At 37.3% G+C, this 20697-nt stretch overlaps 3 protein-coding genes across 4 annotated transcripts in view; 2 read left to right on the forward strand and 1 right to left on the reverse strand.

Moving 5' to 3' along the window:
* Positions 1-1347: 1347 nt before the first annotated feature.
* Positions 1348-2009, reverse strand: LOC128859036 (trigger factor-like). Its single transcript, XM_054095704.1, has 2 exons — positions 1635-2009; positions 1348-1571 (listed from the first exon to the last, which is right to left on the reverse strand). Exons 1-2 carry the CDS (start codon positions 1921-1923, stop codon positions 1546-1548), a joined length of 315 nt encoding a protein of 104 aa, XP_053951679.1. The 5' UTR covers positions 1924-2009; the 3' UTR covers positions 1348-1545.
* A 29-nt stretch (positions 2010-2038) lies between these two features.
* LOC128859037 (39S ribosomal protein L33, mitochondrial) lies at positions 2039-2676 on the forward strand. Its single transcript, XM_054095705.1, has 3 exons — positions 2039-2294; positions 2363-2466; positions 2533-2676. Exons 1-3 carry the CDS (start codon positions 2140-2142, stop codon positions 2580-2582), a joined length of 309 nt encoding a protein of 102 aa, XP_053951680.1. The 5' UTR covers positions 2039-2139; the 3' UTR covers positions 2583-2676.
* An 11171-nt stretch (positions 2677-13847) lies between these two features.
* LOC128859038 (1-phosphatidylinositol 4,5-bisphosphate phosphodiesterase) overlaps positions 13848-20697 on the forward strand; it is a 163199-nt gene continuing 156349 nt past the window's right edge. The window contains exon 1 of one of the 2 annotated variants that reach the window (XM_054095707.1): positions 13848-14181. The gene's annotated coding sequence lies outside the window, so the exon portion shown is untranslated. The remainder of the gene's footprint in view (positions 14182-20697) is intronic. The other variant, XM_054095706.1, reaches the window with a different exon arrangement.

A 20697-nucleotide genomic window follows, 5' to 3' on the forward strand; every position in this document is an offset into this window, starting at 1 on the left:
CGTACATGTATGCGAAGTCCAATTTTAGGGTCTAAATAGCAGTTATTAATTTTTAAAATTTATTGAACAGAAAAATAAATTTCAGATTTCTTATCAACATTTAACATAATAAAATTATAATTGACATTTGTATTTAATATAACTTGCAAACCGAGCACAGCTCTTTATTCGCTAATTACTTTCATCTTCAGTAACTTCAGTAACATACTCGCTGAAGTCACAATCACTGCTAGACGTGGAAACCGTCTCCCAGTCGCTGTCCGAATAGCAACTACAGTCGGAAGAACCACTTTCCTCACTCTCCTCACCGGACCAATGCGTATTTTTCGCCAAATATTTGGTTAGCGTTTTAGAACACAACTCTGCCATCAGTTTGTCGAGTTGATCTTTCTTAATGCTTTTAGATGTGTTTGCATTTGCTTCATATTTGGACATTTTGGGCACAGGTATTTGTGTTGGCTTCCGAGCTTCTGATACCGCAATCAATTAAAGTTATCTTTGCAATGAACTTCAAACAATTCGCGAATAGCGGATTCACGACTTGAAAAAGACGAGTGTCGATAATATTGTACAATCCTTCCTGAGGAACGGAATATTTCCATGGTTGCATTTTTCGTTGGCTATTAATACACATTTTTTTTTGGCATACCATCATAATAGTCATTTCCAGGGCAAGAAGGTTTCATATAAGAAAAATCATCGAAGTTCACATATCTGGGGTAAATAAATATTAAAGTAGAGGTTAACTTCACTTGCTAATAGCAGCCAATTCAAAAATTTCCCACATTCCTCGGCGAGACTCGACCTACGATTGTATGGCGAATAAAAATATCATCTCAAACCACCCCAGTATACTTGGTATTAAGTTACTGCTACAACAACAACAACTTGGTAGTACTTTAGAAAGTCTTCTCTCTTTGACGCATCTACTGAACTGTGAAGCTCAGGCTGGCTGGTTCGCCCCAGTGAGCTCCAACATACCAAAACACTGTTCTCTATATCACCACAACTTATTATTATTTCCAGATAGTTTAGGTAGGGAACTTCTACCTCGACCCGTGGGGTAGTTTCATCCACCATCAAATTTCCACTATGCCTGGTTTATTTTTATGAACTGGAACTACAGTGAGATACAACAACAATATACATAGTTGGTTTATCCTTCATGCAGTGAGCCTAATATAATCGGAAATGCCCTACCCAACGCCCTCGATTAAAACAGGGAAGAAAAATTCATCGCTCTTTCGACAGTGGGATCTACTTTACCATCACGATCCGGATATATATCCGACTCTGGCCAAGGTTTGTGCGAATGCTTATGCTGTTACAACAATAAAAAAATCAAAATCAATAAAAAGCTCTTTTAATACAAAATTTAAAATAAAATATTACAATTGTTTATCTAAACACATATACTATTTAACATAAAACAAAAAGCTTTGACATATAAGTGAATGCATAATTCTTGGCCGCTTTTTCTTGTCCTACATCAGTATCATGAAAAGTCGCTTCTTCAGCAGCACTATATCCTGCTCGTCAATAAGCCTAATAACATCCGGAATTACAATCATCTGAAGAATCAGAATAATCACTGTTATTAGAAGTTGAATTTTCACAACAATAAGAACAATCACAATAACTGTTGTCACGCCTGCGTGTAGTTGTACTCTTCCGCACAGCGGTTTTCGATTTTACACCTGTTGTACTTTTTTTTGTTGAAGTCTTCTTTGCCTTGCTAGCTGTGGACGACTTAGCCTTTGTTGCTGATGGCTTCGGCTTAGTTGTGGTCTTCTTGGCCGTAGTTTTCTTAGCGGTAGTCTTCTTAGGGGTTGATGATGTTGCTTTTGGTTTCGACTTTGTGGTAGTAGACTTTTTTGGTCTGGAAATTGTGCACGAGCCCCCTGAACAAGTGGGTACAGGCATTTTTAATAGTTTTTTAGAAAATCTAAGTTTATGCAACTGTTAATGCATCGAAACTGTGCTTATGACAAGATTAACAACAGCTTTTAATACATTAACGGAGTTTTTCTAGTTTGAAAGTGATTGGAAATTAGTTTATTTATTGCAACGGCGTTATTAATTGGCTCAGCGTCATACTAAATCAGCTGTTCGTTCCATTTGTACAGTACGCATAAAAATATGGCATTGTGCACAGCTGATTTTGACACACGAAGCAAACAACGTAAAGGAACATTAATTTGCCGTGGTGTTGCACAATTTTATTATTTTCCAATTTGCGTTGGATTTTACGAAATGCGTCTAACTGAGGTATTATTCAAAAAGGTTAAAAGCAAGTGAGTATTTTTTGGGCTTAGTACAATGACAATTTATTAATAGTGTTTTTGTATTCGTGCTCACACAGACGTATCATGGTGCTGATGGAGAGCGTGGTTAGTGGTCATCAATTTAATATGTTCCGCGACCGCTTGGCGGATAAACTGGAGTTGCTACGTTTTGATCCTTATAGTAAGTGGATATGCTTTTTACAAAATTTATAAATTGACGAATTAATTGAATGTTTTCAATTTGCAGTACAAAAGGAGTGCATATACCGCGAACGCAAAAGGATCCGCAGCGCTTGAAGGCTTGCTTAACGTATTAAATGTAGAAAAATAATTCTAAGTGAATGCTGTTTTTTTTTGTAGACTAATAAAAGTAGCGCTGGTGAACTAGTGAGCTAGTGATTGTCATAAAAAACATTTTGTGGAAAATGCATGAGAATGCAGTACAGGTAGAGGTTATGGAGCAGAGATCATGAATTTATCATATGATGTTAGTATTTAGAGCGTAAGGCGTTCGAAATGGCCTATCTATTTTGAGTGAATATTTGCGCATAGGTGTGTATAATTGAATGTTTCACAATTTGTATACCAAATTTATTGAGAAGTGGATTTAGAATATTCTGAGGATGAAACGACATAATTTAAGATGAAGGGCATATAATAATATAATAATATAGGTGCAACTCAATGGGCTTTTGTACACTGTACAAGACGCATAGTTATGTTATGGCTTACATTTTTTGGGGAATGCTACTGAATGTCGAACTGAAGCAAAATTTTTTGCATAACCCACAACTTGGGAATCATCCTTTTAAAAACTGATTTTAATTACTTAAGAATTTGTCTCTAAAGCAGTTGTGCCCTATAGGAAAATGTCTATTATATGTACATACATACAAAAAGATTTGCGGTAGTAGATCGGCTCGTTTTTTTTTTAAATAAATAACGGCATTCTCCATTCAATCATAGAAGCTCGTAATAAGTTTTTCGGATTAGTATGAATCATTTTAGTGTTATTTATTTTAATTAATTAGATTTGTTGTTATTTATACTCAAAATGGTTTTAAATGGAGTTGACCTTCAAAAAAGGTGATTTCCATGCACAATACCACTCACCACTATACGTAACAATATTTTGGCTGTTAGTCCACATCAAACTTGATTTGACAGCATAGCTCTTATGGAAATTAACTTAATTAGTGTGAAATACGCAATCCCCTACAGAAATATATGTATGTATCAACGTTCATACGAGCTCATGCACTCCTATTCACATATAAGCATAATAACAACAACAAAATGCGTACATCAGCAGTATCAAGTCACTCGACATATGACCCTGTACTTCGTCACCTACACCACAACCGTGTCAACCTGGTCGATCATTTCTCTCTGCAATTCATTATGGAAGCCATTTGAATGCAGCCTAATGACCGACATAACAACAGTCAAGTTCAAATAGCAGAAACTGCTGATGGCTAATCACAAATATCGCGTCGAAGCTGCGGCATGTCGAAGTGAGTGAAACTGATGTGTGACTGGCGACATTTCAAGGCTGTTCGGTAGTTACCAACGCAACCGGATTCATTTCTTTCGAGGCTCAACTGCATACCTTTGTGTGCCTCTTTATAAATATTTGTGTTTGTGTGCTCGTTCGTGTGCACTTCCTTAGCAGCATGCGTTTCCGCGCTATTCGATGCGCGTGAATGCGCCAATAAATGCAACCGCCAGTACAAACGCACTCATTAGCCCATACAAACACGCACTAAACAGCACAGACGCTCCTACTCGTATTTGCATGCATACGAGTATGCACTCTTTTTCCCCGCATTGCTGTGGTTTTGTTTGCACTGTCATTGCCGTTCTTCGCCTCATTGCATCCAACTACATTTTGCTGCGCTGCCCTTGCATACTGCCACCACCAACTACCACCGACATTGCAGTGCGCCTGCGGCTGCTGTTGCGGTTGGCAAATTCTTGCTATCTATGTTTCCTTTTCCTCTTCTTTTGTTTTCATACTTTTTTGGCACTCGGCACTTCGCCGGCGCGCAGGAAAATCTATTGTTTGTGGCGTCAATAAAACAGCGGAAATGCATCCACCCTGTTTGATTTTGTGTGATATCAGCGCGGGTGTGTGAGCGGCAGCTGTGGTCACATGAAATTGATAGCCGAAATGGCGGTTAGATGCATCGAAGGTTGGTTATGTGGGCAGTAAACTGCAAAGAGGCGACGGAAGGCGTTGCACGTTAATGAAATTTTCGACAGGAAATGTTTTGGCGTTGTTTGAAAGGAAATTCGATTGTTGTATACTTCTAGGCGCGCTGATGAGAAATTCGTTAAGAGAGTGTGTGTAGTAGCGTAAGCACAAACGCCAAAGTGCCCGAATAATAGACAAAATTTAACGAAAAAAAAAAACGTTAAATAATTGACTAGACAAAAATCCCAAAATTTACTTCACCTAATATTAGTTTGGCGTTCACAAATCTTTGCCTTGGTTGTTTCTTGGTTGAAGCCAATCTCAGTCCAAGTAGGAGGAGGCTAGGAACAATTAACTCACCTGGGCACTTACCAGATCAATTTTGTTGTCCCGAGCCAATTAGACGGGAATTCGTGCGGTAACCAGGGAGCATACATCGGCGAAAAGACGTATCCATGCACACACATCTTTCGGAGCACAAATAAAAATAAAAAAATAATCAAAAAATTTGAAAAAATAGTAAAAAAATAATTTAAAAAAATTTGAAAAAATTCAAAATAATAATAATAATAAAAAAATAGTAAAAAAAAAAATAAAAAATAATAAAAAAAATTAAAAAAAATAATCACAAAAAAAATTTATAAAAATAATAATAATAATAAAAAAATATTTAAAAAAATAATAAAAAACATTTTCTTATTCTGTTTTGAAAGCCTTTATCTATGGGAGATATTAATTCAAACATCACCCCAATATTCACCCCAATACAGAACTCTGTTTGAAGTTCTTTTTTCTACTGACTACACTGCTATTATTTATGAAACCCTAAAAACTCAAAAAAAAAAAAAATTATAAAAAAATAAAATTAAATAAATAGCGTCAACACTCCTCTTAGGAGTTTGGCCGAACTCCTCCTCCTATTTATCTTGTGCGTCTTCATGTTGTTCCACAAATGGAGCGACCTACAATTTTAAGCTGACTCCAAACGCCAGATATTTTTTATGAGCAGATATTTTTTCACGACAGAAATACCCTCAGAGGTTTGCCATTGCCTGCCGAGGGACAACCGCTGTTAGTAAAACTTTTTCTTAATTTTGGTGTTTCATCAAGACTCGAACCTGCATTTTCTCTGAATTCCGAATGGTAGTTACGCACCAACCATTCGACTACGACAGCCGAAAAACCGAGTGCATTGAAATATCACAACTAACTTCTCCCTTTTTCTCATTAAAAATTCGCTTCAATGGTTCGAATTGTGCACAGTTGCCTGATAAGCCGCGTAATCAAAGAGCCTTCAGAAGCCATCAATCGCACAAAAGTTGCTATTATGAGCGACTTACACAAGTGTACGTGTATGTATGCATGTAGATACGTAAATATGTATGTTTGCAAGTAGGTTGGAGGATGTACGAAGTCGCATGTCGAGAGTGTCTATGCTTGGTAGCTAGGAAGTGTAAACACTAACCTACCATCACACAATTCGCCATACTCCAATTTGACAAATACTCGTAAAACTGTCAAAATAATCATTCGTTAAGTTTTGCGCCCCAAATAATTGACAAAGGGTGTGAGAGAGAATCGCTGAGAGAGAAACGAGTAGTAAATAGAGAGCGTAAGTGTTACTGAACTCACCCAATTACAAGTCGCGTGCAATGAGCTTTACGGTCAAGAACAACAAAAACAAAACATACAAACTCACAGAAACAGCGGAGCTTTCAAGGATGTACAGAGTAAGGAGTGAGTAGTAGTTGTGATGTGATAAAAGGTTAGGAGGTTAGAAGCGAACACAAATAAATCTGCCACAAGCAATAACAGTAAGGCAGCAACACAAAAAGTCACAATAACAATAACAATTGCATGAAGTAAATACAAGAAGAGCTTTTCGGTAGCAACGCTCAGCATAACTAGGAAACTCATTGAAAATCGTTGAGCTGTAGCAACGTTGGTTTACTCCTTCTCGTTGCTCAGTTACCATTGTCCGTTACAGTTGCCTGTTCAATTCACAACTCTCCATTCATAAAAAATTGCTTAGCCTCGAAATTTCAAGTTGTGTATTGCCTTCTCTTTCTTTTAAACACACATTCAGACGTGTGTGTACTAATATATGTGCTTTAGCGTGGCGAGAATGGATTTCATAGCAATATCCAGAGCGTTTAAAAATCTGTGAAGTAGCGTAAAAAATATTATTTACTACATTTTACACGATCCCCGTAGGGCTCCAACTAAGGACTCTCCTGGTAATATGAGGATATATTTTGAAGCTTTTAAGACTGCATATAGAGCTTTTCGAATCAGTATGAAAACTTTTCCGGGCCGAATATAAGCTTTAAGTTGGCGAAAATAGCATTAAATTTTGTTTCAACTTGCAGAGCTTTCTTTGCAACTTGCAGAGCTTTCATTGCAACTTGCAAAGCTTTCATTGCAACTTACAGAGCTTTCATTGCAGCTTGCAGAGCTTTCATTACAACTTGCAAAGCTTTGATTAAAACTTGCAGAGCATTCATTGCAACTTGCAGAGCTTTCATTGTAACCTGCAGAGCATTCATTGCAACTTCCAAAGCTTTTATTGCAACTTGCAAAATAGTTTCAAGTGCCGACAGTAATATCTGCTCGCAAACATTTTACAAAATCTTTCGATTTCTATTATTGAGCCCGCATCACGTACCAATACTACCATTTAATCATACCTATATACATATTTACGCTTTTAGAACTTTCACTAAACTTTTTGATTTGGATTAATTTTCTTTCCGGCATGAATCTTGTTTTTTTTTTTCTTTATTGTGCTCCAAGTTACTCACAGCTCTACGTCGTCTTCGGACATAAGAAAAGTATTTACGCGAAGCTTTTTAATGGCACAAGAGCACACAGATCAAGTCTTTGGATCTCCGATGGTAGCTTTTGCAAAAGCTTATGAAGTTTCTACAATGGGAAAAATATTGTTCTGCAATTTTTGCCTTCTATTTACAGCCTTCAGAGTTGTCAGCGGTTTTTTAAAAACCTCGAAGATTTTGTAGCAGAACCATTTATTTAAAAATTGTATCCCAGGTAATTTGACCTCTGGCCATGTTTTTCTTGTTGCAGTGCATGTTGTTAATTGCATCCACCTTCTTTCGGCTAAAGTATTGTAATGTGAATAAATGGATGTTTTTATTACGTTGAATAGGGTAGCGACTGCCACCGTCTTTTTTATGTCTAGTACCGAACCTCTATATTTCTATGACCGGGAATTCATATCAGAAGAATAATTCTAGTTCCTCTCTAAGCTGTAAAACTATTTTACCTTGGATGAAATGGAATTGGACTCTAAGGTGGCCTTGATAGTTGCTTGACCATCGGAAAAGATAGGTGCTCTTGCGCCAATTTCTTTGTAGTGTTTTAGCAATTTGCATGCTTCTCTGATTGCATTAGTTCTATCCAGATGCTCCAGGGTTTAGTCAGGAAGTCGAATTGATTTGGAAAAGTTGTGCTGCTCCGAATAGAGTCCAGCTCCCACACTACAGTACAACTTAGAACCGTCAGAGTAGATTTCATTGCCGAACCTACCAACCTCCTTCGCTTTTCTCCATTCGGCGCTCGGTGGAAAACTTGCCGTAAAACCTCTCTTGAAGTTAAGGTGAAGTCTGAAGTGAAGTTAAGTTGTGAAGCCTGATGGGTTGTGTTAAACCTTAACAACTTGGGCTTTAGTTTTAATTTAGGCTTCCTGGGCTTTAGGTTTTTTAAGGCAACTTACGATTTGAGGACTGCGAATATCTTCCAGGTCTTGTCGGTTTAATACTAAGCTTCCAACTTTTCAGAAAAGTTGAATTATGTAGTAATTTTTCTTGTATAGCTACTTCTGTGAGCGTCAAACGTGATCCATGAGCTAATGTGTTTACGTAAAACCTGTCAGCCTATCCAATAAGCCTAAGATTAAACAGTAGCAGCCACATTAAGCTTACAAAAGTAAGCCTCTCCAGCTAAATTATTTTAATTACTATGTTGCTACAGTCACATTTTTCTGCGGATCTGTCACGTTACACAAACATGCGACTGCGACCAAAGCGTGTGCTAACATCTCAATCTTGCCTAGTAAGCGCCTTAAGTTATGCTATGAGAGCTGTGCGAAGGCACGTTTGTAGGCAGCATGGACACTCCTTCGCTGGACGGGCTGATTGAATAGATCGAAAATCAAAGTAAGTATGATGATAAATTAAATAAATTATGATATAATATAAATTTAATAAATTTAATTTAATAAATTATTAAATAAGGGGAAAGGCGAGGGGTAAGCTACTTAAACGATTTATTTTGCATTTTTTATATGAATACATAATATCTCAAGAATATTGCACCAAAATTGCAAATCGGTCAGAGCTATCCTTAAGCACTGAAATATTTTCAAACAGCGTTGCCAACTATCCAAAAAATGCAATGAAATAGTATTTTGCGATATGCATACCAAACGACATGCATAACACCACTTTAATATTTTATGCTATATTTAAAGAAAGGGTTGCCATCTATTTAAAAATATAAATTTTAAATAATATATTATAATTAGTTAAATAATATATTATATTCTGAGTAAGAAGTAAGAGTTTTTAGACAAATATTTTAGCTATTGTGTTACTGAATAAAGTTGCCATGTACCTAAAAAGCTGCTGATGAAATTCACAAGGTGTGTGATATGTAAACCTGCCATATTCGCAGGTGTATCTAAAAAGTGGGCGCGCAGATGTTTGAATCTTAGCCCGACGAGAGCAGGACAGTTGAGAGGAAGGTGCTGAGATGATTCCACCTCATCCTCCAAACAGCTTCTGCAGAAAGAACTTGAAGCAATCCCAAGTCTCAAGTAGCATGGATAACTCAGAAACGATACCCACCAAATTCTCATTTCGTGATCAAACCCTCTCCAGGGTCCCCTGTCTAGCTAGATCATCAGCCCTTAGATTCCTGCTATGCCACTGCTATCGGGAACCCAAATTTGGTTTATATCGTTTCGGATGTAGTCGTGAGAGAAGTCAGGCATTCCCCAACTAACTTCGAACGCACAAATAATGAGCTCAAAAGTCCTAATCGCCGCCTGGCTGTCCGAGTAGTTATTCACGATCTTTACTGTAATTACAGGGGCAAGCAACAAACCCACAGCTTCTTCTATTGCGGCTACCTTCGTTTGGAAAACATCGCAGTGGTTCGGTAGCCAACGGTGCCAACTTTGCAACGGTGTATGGGCTTGTATTACAAATTGAATGCAGCTGCTGTCTTGAGAGGAACTTTCAAAGGTTCAAAAATATATTTTTTTTTAATCCAAAATATTTTTCTTAACGAAAACCCTGAACTTTTAATCTTTCCCATACCCACCAACTCTACGGCGTATTGCCACGAACGGTGTTGGAATGCTTCTGTTATTTTTTATTTTATTTTTTTTGTGCCTGCTTCCAAAATGGCTTAAGTTCACAAATTAAATTAAGTAAAAGTAAAAGCAAACGCAAAATGTCTGACCTCAAACGTAGCCATAGCAATCGTCGCAAAAGCATTCGTCAATGCAAACAAATACGAACATACCTACGCACATACAAACATACCTACATATATGCACGTACTGCATATATATGTACCACCATATGTAAGTATACAGGGTGCATACGGTAGTTGAGGACATGCATATGTTCATATGTGGCTATAACTTCCTGAAGCCATTATTTTTCTTTTTGCTCTGTTAGATAAGACATGGAGAGACTAGAAATGAAGCGACGTGCAGCTATCGCCACAAGTCACATCGAGTTGGCAGTATCTACTTGTCTTAAGTGCGCCCGTTCATTCGTTCATAAGGTGCGCCGTGAGTTGAAAGCATCAAGCAGCGATGCAGAATCTGCAGAATCTCAAAAACACGAGGGATATTCTGACCACTGACCGATCTGCAGTATTTATTCAACGCTGCAAGTGCAAGCGATCATTGCCGAGTTCCCTACAAAATCAATGAGAGCGCTTGCGAGGTAGCTTAAAGTTTCTGAGGGCTTTATCCGTCGAGTGGTCCATGAAGATGTTCGGTATGAATCCTATGCTTTCTAAACTAAATCAAGCTCCCTGAAGCGCCTGAAATGTTATGGTTTTCTTCTACCGAAAAAAAAGTGGGCCAAGACTTTGGTCCAACCAACCGCAGAAATGACAGATATTCTAGTCTTACATAGGTTTCAGTTATAGTTTTTGGCGTTTTGAGCAACAAAGGGCATGCCAGACGAGCCCCCCCCCCCCCCCCACTTCTTTACTCAAGGATTTCGAGATAATTCTGCTGCATATATATCGAGGTGCTAGGGACAGTGGTGAAACCCTGGACTGATAGTGTAAGCAGTGACAGCCGCACATTTTTCAGCAAGGCTCTGCTTCTTCACATAAGGCGCAGGCGCCATAGATGGTTGAACATTTCCATTGAGCACCGAACTTATGATCGCCTAATTCCCCATACCTAAATCACCTGGATTACTACGTATGAGGCGTATTTGAGCGTGAAACCAATAAGTATCCACCATTTCTTCACTGAAAGCTGCATGTAATACCGCTATGGCTAATATGAATAAGAAGCATTTGATATCGGGCATGTTTCCGCACCCGGATTGAGGAGGTTATGACAGCTAATGGGAAATTTTATCGAATTATTTTCATGTTAGTGTTGTGTAAAAATTTCGTCAAGTTTCATTAAATCTAGTCGTCCTCAAATATCGTACGCACCCTGTAGACATCACTTATACGCCGCGCATATCCGCCTACACAAGCCACAGCTAAGCTGGTTGCACACAGCTAAAGATTCCACTAAGTATTTAGAGAAGCCTCACCGTGTTCTGGCCACAAATTGGTTGATGGTTTTTGGTGTTGAGTGTAGTTGTTGTAATACTGTCAGGTAGACAAAAGCAACGGCAATGAGATATGTAAGCATGCCGAAAGTTTTTTTAATTTGTTTTTTCTAAGGTCAATGCGAATTTCGCGCGACACTGAAAAAGCCTTACAAGCACCACAGCGATTGTCTACCAGCAACAAGCAGGTACAAGCAGTGCAGAAACAATCTAGAAGCAACAACTAAAATAGTAATAACAAATGCGCACATTTCTAGTGGCTCAAATATAGGCAACGGTGGTTGTGAGATGAGTGGTGCGATGAAATGGACGAGGCAGTGGGATGGGATTTCGCGCTAATGTCACAAATTCAGGTGTCGAATTGCAAAGCGACAGCTGTAAAAGAAGTACAGTGTACATACATACATACAAACATACATAAATGCACTGAGCTACACTGATAAGTATAAAAATCTATCGAAAATTTATTTAAAAAAAAAAAAAAAAAATGGAGTTTGTAGGAATCTTTAGTGAAAGCTTTGTAGGTGCCTTTGTTTGAGCGTTTACTGTTTATGAGGGAAAAAATGAGAAGTAAATATAAAAGGTACCCACCCAGCGTACGTTGCTATGCCTGGAACAATAAATTGTTTGAATTTTATTAAAGCAAATCTGGAAATAAATACGACTTTTCGAAATATGTCGATTCCAGTGTCACTTACCGAGTCAGTTGTTGGCCAAAACTTTTCTCTTCAAAAAACGCATTTCAGCTTTACAAGAAATTTCATAGTGTATAATAGACTGTCTAACGACCGGGAGTTCCGTTACAAGAAAGATTTAAATGCTGCCGAATAGGCGTATCCTTTTCGCAATACGCGTTGTGTAATTTGTTAGTTTTGTGAGAAATTTAAAAAGCGTCCTTTGTTTTTATAAAATGAGTTGCGCGTAAAAAAAAAACGATTTGAAGCAGGCTACACACCCTAAAGGTCCCAAAATGTCACGTGCATCTGCATAAATATATTTTAAGAAGTGGAATACATTCATAAAAAATGGGTGCTAGCTTTTAAGAATTCCCCGAATGAGACCCAAAAACCAACAAAAATACCTCTCCAAAGCAAGATCAGAAGATCATTGATTTCTTTGTGACAAAGCCGAATTTTTTGCTGCGTGAAGCAGAAGCAGTTTTAAGGAAATGTGGTGTTGAATATATCCAAAGACACAATGCGAGGACGTTTACGGGCAGAAAAGCATAAATTCCAGAGCACATTGAAGCAACCGCTGCTCTCAATATCACAGATTAAAAAAATACTTTCATGGACTAAGGCAAATTCAGAACGGAATTGGGCCAACATAGTATTCACGGAAGAAACTTCCTTTTGGGCGCATAGCTGCATACGTCGATCCTGATTATCGACAAATTTCATGAACTGTTGAACATCGGGTTAAGGTTCATATTTGGGGCTGCTTCTCCGAAAAAGTATATATTTGGCCGTTTATTTGAATACAGTCTTGAAATTGTGCTGAAAAGCATTATTACTGACAGCTGCGAAAATGTTTGGAACAACTAGCTAACCTAGGACAGCGATCCGAGGCATTGAAGTCAAAAGTGTGTAGAGTGAATTGGCTTGCCAAGTCACCTCATGTCAACTCAATTTACGATTGGGTTTTCAAGTATGATCACCCGGCCTTCACAATTGCAAGAGCTTCGAAAATCCTTGCCTTTAACATATTTTCACTTCCGCTAGGCTTCGCCTTACTATCTGAAGGGTATACACAATAAGGGCACCTTATCACGTTTTTGCAACCAGCTGCTGGCAAATGCCAAAAGAGACTTGAAGAAATGCATACACACGCGTATATTTACAAATAGATTATAAGACGGTAGCTTTTTGCTTAGTACGGATGTGGGACTCACATAGAAACCTATATATGCGTGTATGTATGTATGTTTGAAGGTATGCCGGTGTGCAAGGGGGTATAGAATATATATGTAAATGTACAAATTGTCTATTTGTAAATCTTGCAAATATTTCAATGGCACGACCAACAGTAGCAAAGAAGGTGTCTAATTAGGTGGCAGCTGTTTGCTTGGAAATGCGTCGCAGTAGAAATAACAATAACTTCGCTACACTCACGCGGAGGCGAAGCAACAGCACCGAACGTTGGTTACGCAGCTGGCAGCGCTATCAGTAGCGTCGAAGTAACGGTGCATACATACCTTTGCACACCGTGCCGTCATCAAGTGTCGACTGCCATGACCAGCAATGCTTGCTGCTGCACAACAACCACTTTTGTTTTTGTGCTCTGCACGAGTACTTATACTAGTTGTTGTTGTTCTTGTTGCTGCTCTACTGCTATACGCGTACACCACTGACGGGCGTTGGGTGGTGGGCGAACGAACATGTGCCGAAGCTTAAGCTTTCGCCGCATTGAGTGCGCAGCAAGCGATTGAGTAAGTGAGCTTTTTCACCATCACTACGAGTACTCAGCTGCTAACAGCTACCCGCTCGGTACAATGCAAACAATTGCAGGCCAAGTGTCGTAAGGTGTACGCTCGTATCTATCATTCTATCGTTCATAATTGTCTGCGGCTTGCTGCTGAGTGTTGGGCTGAACGAATGTTCAGTCTCTCATCGTCTATGGTCGTGTGCGCAGCATCAACAACGCGCAAATCGGAATAAACTTACATTTTCTGTCGGATACCAAAAGGCAGTAAGTTAAATCGGGAAAGTGAGAAAGTGGCTAAGAAAAAAGGAAATATGTAGAAAAAGCTATTGTGGAAATGTTAAAATACGTGCGTAGCGAAAATGCAAAAAGCGGGCGGATTTGTGTAACGCAAATGTAAGGTTTTATGTGAAATGTTTCATTGCTCGGAAGTTGTGGTGTTGATTAGGTAAATATTGTGGTGCAGCCAAGCAAAAACACCAAAAAAAAAAAAAAAAAATAACAAAAAGTTCTGTGCCAGTTAATCTGTAAATACTTGCACACATTGCAGCTACACATACATATACACATCTGCATATGTATGTATATCGCGCGTGCAGTGACGGAAAGCCAAATGTTTGCAAAAATTTTCGCAAGGCAAAGGTGAAAATTGTATGTATGTAGCTATAAGCGTTTGTAGTTCTCACACTTACACTCACATTCGTACTCACAATCCCTTGCACGCCTTTAAACTCAAACAAGCATTCGCAGCTATCGGCTAGTATAAAAAATGTACACAAAAATGAAAATTACATGCAGCCTGAAAGCTGGCAAAAAACGTGAAAAACGTGCGCTAGCACTGGCATAAACATTCAGCAGTCATAGCGAAGGCAAAGAGCACAATCCACGCAGCGTAAGGATTTTGATTGGTGGAAATGCAAATAACACGGACAAAACCAAAAACTGTATTTTTTTGCCTTACGTTGTGTTTTTAACTGTTTCTTCACAGCCACTGAACGGCTCGTCAAATCTATCCTAGGATTTTTATAACTGCTTTTTTGAGACGCATAGAATTTTCGCTGGAATTTACTACCCAACCAGCTGCCAAGTTAACGAAATTGCCTTGCAAAGACCGAGACCTACACCTGAAAAGTGTTCACAATTCGTGCAAATTTAACCTAAAAACTCATTCGCCTACCTTACGCTCCATATAAATGTCTATATGAAGAGTTTGTAAGCAATACAGTACAGGTTACAGACTGTGTAGGTTCCAGTCAGTGTAGGAAGAGATGTTGTTTTTTAAAAGCAGTTCACTCGTTGAACGCAGGGCCCCATTGCGGCGCGCAGCAAACATTTTTCCATTCCTATTTTCACTTATTCTTAAAGTATTGCGAGCTTTTGTGGAATGCAGTTAGCCGCTTTAGCAAAACTATGCCTGAAGAAGCCTATATACCTTGAAGAAGTGGTCCCTCAAGAATTTCAAGCATATTCTTTAAATATAAAGTACAGGAAGTGCTCGTTTCCGCATCTCTACAGCTTCTACTGTAATCGTTTTCCGAAGGCCCCAACTGGGTGATCATGCAGTCTAATATCTATAAGTATGTACATAGGATCCTCTAACTCCTAGTTGGGCGTCTGACGATTCGTGAGCATATTGTGTTTTAGATAAGTAGGTTGCTAGTCTTCCTATCCTAGCTTGGTGATAGTTGAGCTATCCACACCTCGAAGCAGGTGTTTGTCTGTTTTGGTTTGCGAGTGGTATTTTATTTCCCACTTACCCTGCATGATGGCGAGCATTTCCCTATCCGCCACCTGGGGACGCATCCTATGGGAGACAGACAACTCCACACGGAGCAGCCTAATGGCGCCTAAGAATCTCCGTGAGAAGCCGTATATGATGCCTTTTTAAGATCCCCAAAAAGTAGTGTGTACTTCTCGCACTGATTTCTGGTAAAAGTGAATGCCATACTCTGGAAGCGTCCATGTTAGTTCACCTGCTGTTACTTTCTCATCAATTTGTGAAAGCGGCAAAATCAGTGAGGCATCGACTCAATTCCACATGCCGCTTCTCAGACATGTTTCTGCGTGCATTTGTTTGCTTCGTCATTTTTGCAAAAAACAATTAAGTTCCAGGATTCAGTATCGACTGATGCTGTTGGTCTTTGCCAACGTCTCGATCACAGACTGACTGTCAAGGTTAGCGAGTTTTGAAGGAGGGAGTTTCATGATGCTCATCATGCTAGATTCCATAGATCTCTGCTTAAAAAAACACTGCTGTAGCTGGCAAGATTGCCAGCTTTTCTCAATGAAAGTTGCTGGAATAAGACGCTAGATTCTATTGCCCATTTTTGAACCATCTGTGAAGATTGGAGTGCTCTTCATCGCTTTGAGCGTTATCGTATTCCCAGTCCCTTCTGTCGGAGAAGTGAAAGTCGAAGTTGTTGACCTGCGTGAGCTGCTAGAGTCAGTCTCTTTGTTTTCGCTCTAATCTCTTTAAAGTATAGATTTGGGCTTTCTGTTTCTCGACTTATATTAACATCTTGTACTTCGCCACATTGGTTGCCCAGTTTTATTCCAATATACGGTAGTTGTGCCGTCAGCTTCCGTAGCAGAGTATTTCTCACTTAGTCCTTGAAATCGAACACTTTTACCGAATTTCAGTACTTTTGTATTCTCATCGAACCGAACCTTGTTGCCCTGAAATATTAAAACAATGATTATTTAATTCTTTGATAAAAGTTGGTCTACGGCAATCCCATGTGAGTATGCCAGATATGGCCTGGGTTCGGTAACATAAGATCCAACAGCCTCTTTCGCTTTCACCTAAATTCGTGACTGGAATCATCACTGGTCACTGCCCAATAGGGACGCATGGCAGTGTAATAAGACATTTGGTAAACAATTTTTCGGCAGTTGTCGCGACAAGGTAAATCGAAGGCGTCAACCAATATTTCTTGCCTTTGTCATGTTTTAGTGATTTCTAAATAACAGAATAATCTTTATTTCGGCTTGGCGTGAAAATATATATAGCTGGAAGCAACCACTATAGCCTAACTACGTCATTCCGTTGCTTTGAAGTGTTTCAGACTGTAATCAAAGTACACTTGACGTTTTATTTGAAACCTGCCTTAAAAATCCACATACATTTTTTCCCATGTTCGTTTTTGAAGATTCTAAAAATCTTTTAATTCTCAATAACTAAAGTTTTTAATTTTAATTTCCAGTCCAAAAACTTTTGAAGTAAACTGAGTATTCGAGAATTTGAGAGCATGTTTAAGCATATCTAATCCTTTTTAATTGAAATTGAGTCCGAGATGGAGTAAGGAAAACGAAGATCAGATTCATCGACAGAATGCCTTTTAAAGTAATTAAAAATTGTGCAAAAAAAAAATGCGAGAAATACTTAATAGTTGCACACTCAGACAAAACTCGTTCACACAAAAAAAAATCTGTATTTTTGTGTACAAATGGAAATCCTTGCATAATCAAGCATACTTAAAGGCGTTAGCAAACCGTGTACAAAAGCGTTTGGTGAAATAGCGAAAACATTTTGTGGCGCATTCAACGCCTCCTTTAAATTGTTTTTCTTTGCTTTTACTTTGTGCTCTATTTTCCGATTTCCATGCAAACAGCTGTTAGCGCTGGCATAGTTTTAGGCGTTGTTCCAAGGATTGCTTCAATAGCGGTATATTGCGGTGGATTTCGTTCATTTATTTATTTAATTTTTATTTTTGGCGCGCAGAGCATAAAGAGATTGCACACTTGTAGGCGTTACAGGAATAATGGAAGGGCTTTTTAGTGGAAGGAAATTTTTAGACAGGGCGGGGCTTAAAATTTGAGACAATTAAATGTATTTGAATTCAGACTTTAAAGCAATATTTTTCTATCAAAGATTTTCAAGAAAATTACGTAAAAACTGTTATACACCGATTTGCTAATAACGATTTTGAAGTATTTATTCTGGGCTTCACAAAAATTAAGATAAAATTAAATGCTTTGCAAATTGAAATTTTCTATGGCAATGCAATTTTAGAAAGCATAATAACGCGATTTGCATTTTGATATTTCTTGTCTCAAATAAAAAAAAAACTTTTTTAAAAAAAGAACATTCAGATATATTCTTACGAATATCAGTCGACAGACCTTTATAAATTTTTTATGTTATAAATTCTGCACACTTTTGGAACTTCCACTTTAGCTTAGAATAGATAGGATAAATGGCTGCTTTAGCTTAACTGCTATACAAAATTGTTACATGTCATTCATATCCTCATACAAGGGTCAGTTACACAGCTCAATTAAGAAAATGCAATACATTTTAAATAAAAGACAAAAGTATTTTACCAACTGTTATACAGTTTGCATAGTGATTATCTGTATATTAGCACGCGTTCGCTCTTTAAAATTTACATTTGCAGCAAAGTGTTGAATTACTGTTCTAAATATACAGTTAAACACTAACTTTCAAACGGTTATACAAAACTGTTATACACAACTTTATAGTTAATTGCAATTGGATATATGTTTCCTAAACTTTCCAGTGCACTTCTTATTATTTAAAAAAAATTGTTGTAAATGTCTTTTTTAACTGTTATATACAACTTTATATAAATAATTACTAACTCTCAGTTACGTCAAGCGTGTAGTGAGAAACACGTTTACCTGCTACAATGTAATTTTTCCTTTTTAAATCCAAAGTTCAAATTCTTGACAAAACTAAACTGTTATACAATTCCGTACAGCCTAACACGCAAAGCCAGCGTACAAACTTTTAAAAGCTGACTAGATTATATACATTCTTAAAATACAAAAAAAATTACCGAGTATCGAGTTTTAACTGTAATACTTGACTATAAGCAGTTATGATTTTCATATTAAAAATATAAAAACTATTCAGATGTCGTAATTAAATCTATGTAAGCATATTCCAATAGCACGTTCAATTCATACATCCAAGAACTTGTTATAAAAACTGTTATACAAATTATTTTATGCAAAAAGGTAATAAAATAGCCAAAACTTATATGCGAACTGAATATAACCTTTTCTCAACAACACATTGAACTCATTATTTATTAGCTGTTATAAAATAACAAACATTTATTAAAATAGCGCCAAAGCCTCCAAAACTACAAATTTATAATATTTTTGTGTATTTACGCCTACACTCACTCTGCTTATATACTCTACCTTTGATTTTCTATCTTTGTATATTTTATTTCAACCACACACATACTTTTCAAAGCTTCTTTTGCTAAAAATAGCACTTTTTCCCTCACTCCATTTTCCTTGATCTCTTAGAGCTCTGCCGCTGGTCAAGTGCATTCAATCGTTTAAATCTGTTAGTCAGCTTCAATTTCCGTAAACGCAGCATCTGCAAACCCTTTGGCAATAGCGCCAGACCTCCCGGCAATCAGTCAGTCAGTGATGCAATCAATCAGTCATTTTGTACGCCCGCTGGGCAGTCAAAGTTCTCAGTGGCAATCGCTGCGGTAATGTCCACTCTGTCCGCTGTTTGTTGTTAATTTCATGTTACACAAAGGCGGGTAAAGGACAAGCTTCATGTATGTATGTATATATGCACTTCTTTGATTAACATGTTCAACTGAAATTTTCATAAATTTTGCAAAAATTTTCAAACCTTACGAATTACTATTCAAGAATTCTCTTGTCAAAAAGCCAAAAAGAAAAAGTGCGAAAAAAAAAATATTTGCAATCATATAAATGTTCAGAAGCATTTCATTTCAGTCATGAAAATGTGCAGACAGTCAGTTAACAAGAAAAAAAAAAGAAATAAATAAATACAAAAATTTATTGTAATGGGAAAATAAATAAATATTTGTATAACGAGTAGCAACACTAAATGGATCATTTGGTTAAGGCAATATACAATTTACACGCGCTGTGTTAGCGGTGGCAAGGATTTGGGATATTTTAGAGAAATAGTGACACATGGTAAACATAATGTATTTTCAATAATGTAAAATTTGATGGCGTACCAGTTGGCGAGCAAATGTAATTTCCAGGCGACTGGCTTTTATGATGAGCTGGGGAAAAATGCTATTACATATGTATATAAATGAATTTATTTATAAATGTGGAAAAAGATGCACATTTTTGAATGCAGAGCACTTGAGAACGAAATTTGTATTGACAAAAGTGTTAGAGGGTATGTTATCAACATTGTGTTAAAATTGTGTTACTATTTGTACCTTAAAATACGTCAGAGAAACTGTTATAAAGTGTTATACATACTATTATACACACTTCTAAACGCTGTTACACACAGTTGCATACCTCATACAAATGTCTGTACTGTATATTAAAACTTTAATTTAAAATAAAGCTGTTATACAGACTTTTAGACGCTTAATTTAAATAAAGTTTTAATACTATCAAACTGTTTAAACAGTTTGTTTGCTGTATTATAAATTTGAACTGTTATACAAACTATTATGCGCTACAACTGATCTTGAAGTTTTTAATGATAAACAAAGTAGTGCTAAAATAACAACGGCTTAACAACTTGAACCTATTGTAATTGCTTTAATATTCCTGCCAAATCCTTTTCAAAAATTGTTATGCAAACTTGAAAATATTTCCAAAACTATGATAATGATAATTTTTATTTTATAATATTTTTTATTTCATGTTGATCTTATAATTAAAAACTATAAACCTATTGCTTTTGCTTACATTGTGTGATCTATTACAAAAATTTTGCAAGGCCGCATAAATATTTTGCATTAAAGTATTCAATAAGACCGTTATAAAGTGTTATAAAACTGGTATACAACACCCCCAATGTGTAATAGGACTTCTTGCATAGGAAAGTTGCACAAGTTGTTGTGGAATTAAAATAAAACTGTTATACAAGCTTTGAAAGTAATATTTTTTTAAATCTGGGAATGTACGGAATGTTTATCCACGTTTAGAAAATCGAATATAGAAGTATATGTGGTAACGAGAATACTAACTGCTGCTG

The sequence above is a fragment of the Anastrepha ludens genome, chromosome 3, assembly GCF_028408465.1.
Source record: "Anastrepha ludens isolate Willacy chromosome 3, idAnaLude1.1, whole genome shotgun sequence".
Lineage (NCBI taxonomy): Eukaryota > Metazoa > Arthropoda > Insecta > Diptera > Tephritidae > Anastrepha > Anastrepha ludens.

Bases quoted from the DNA above. Each gene is read 5' to 3' on its own strand.
- LOC128859036 (XM_054095704.1), bottom strand. From the start codon at position 1,923: ATGCCTGTACCCACTTGTTCAGGGGGCTCGTGCACAATTTCCAGACCA. The intron at 1,572-1,634 runs GTGATTGTTCTT...CTGATTCTTCAG, and splicing joins CAGGCGTGACAACAGTTATT to ATGATTGTAATTCCGGATGT.
- LOC128859037 (XM_054095705.1), top strand. From the start codon at position 2,140: ATGGCATTGTGCACAGCTGATTTTGACACACGAAGCAAACAACGTAAA. The intron at 2,295-2,362 runs GTGAGTATTTTT...GTGCTCACACAG, and splicing joins TTCAAAAAGGTTAAAAGCAA to ACGTATCATGGTGCTGATGG. The intron at 2,467-2,532 runs GTAAGTGGATAT...TTCAATTTGCAG, and splicing joins GCTACGTTTTGATCCTTATA to TACAAAAGGAGTGCATATAC.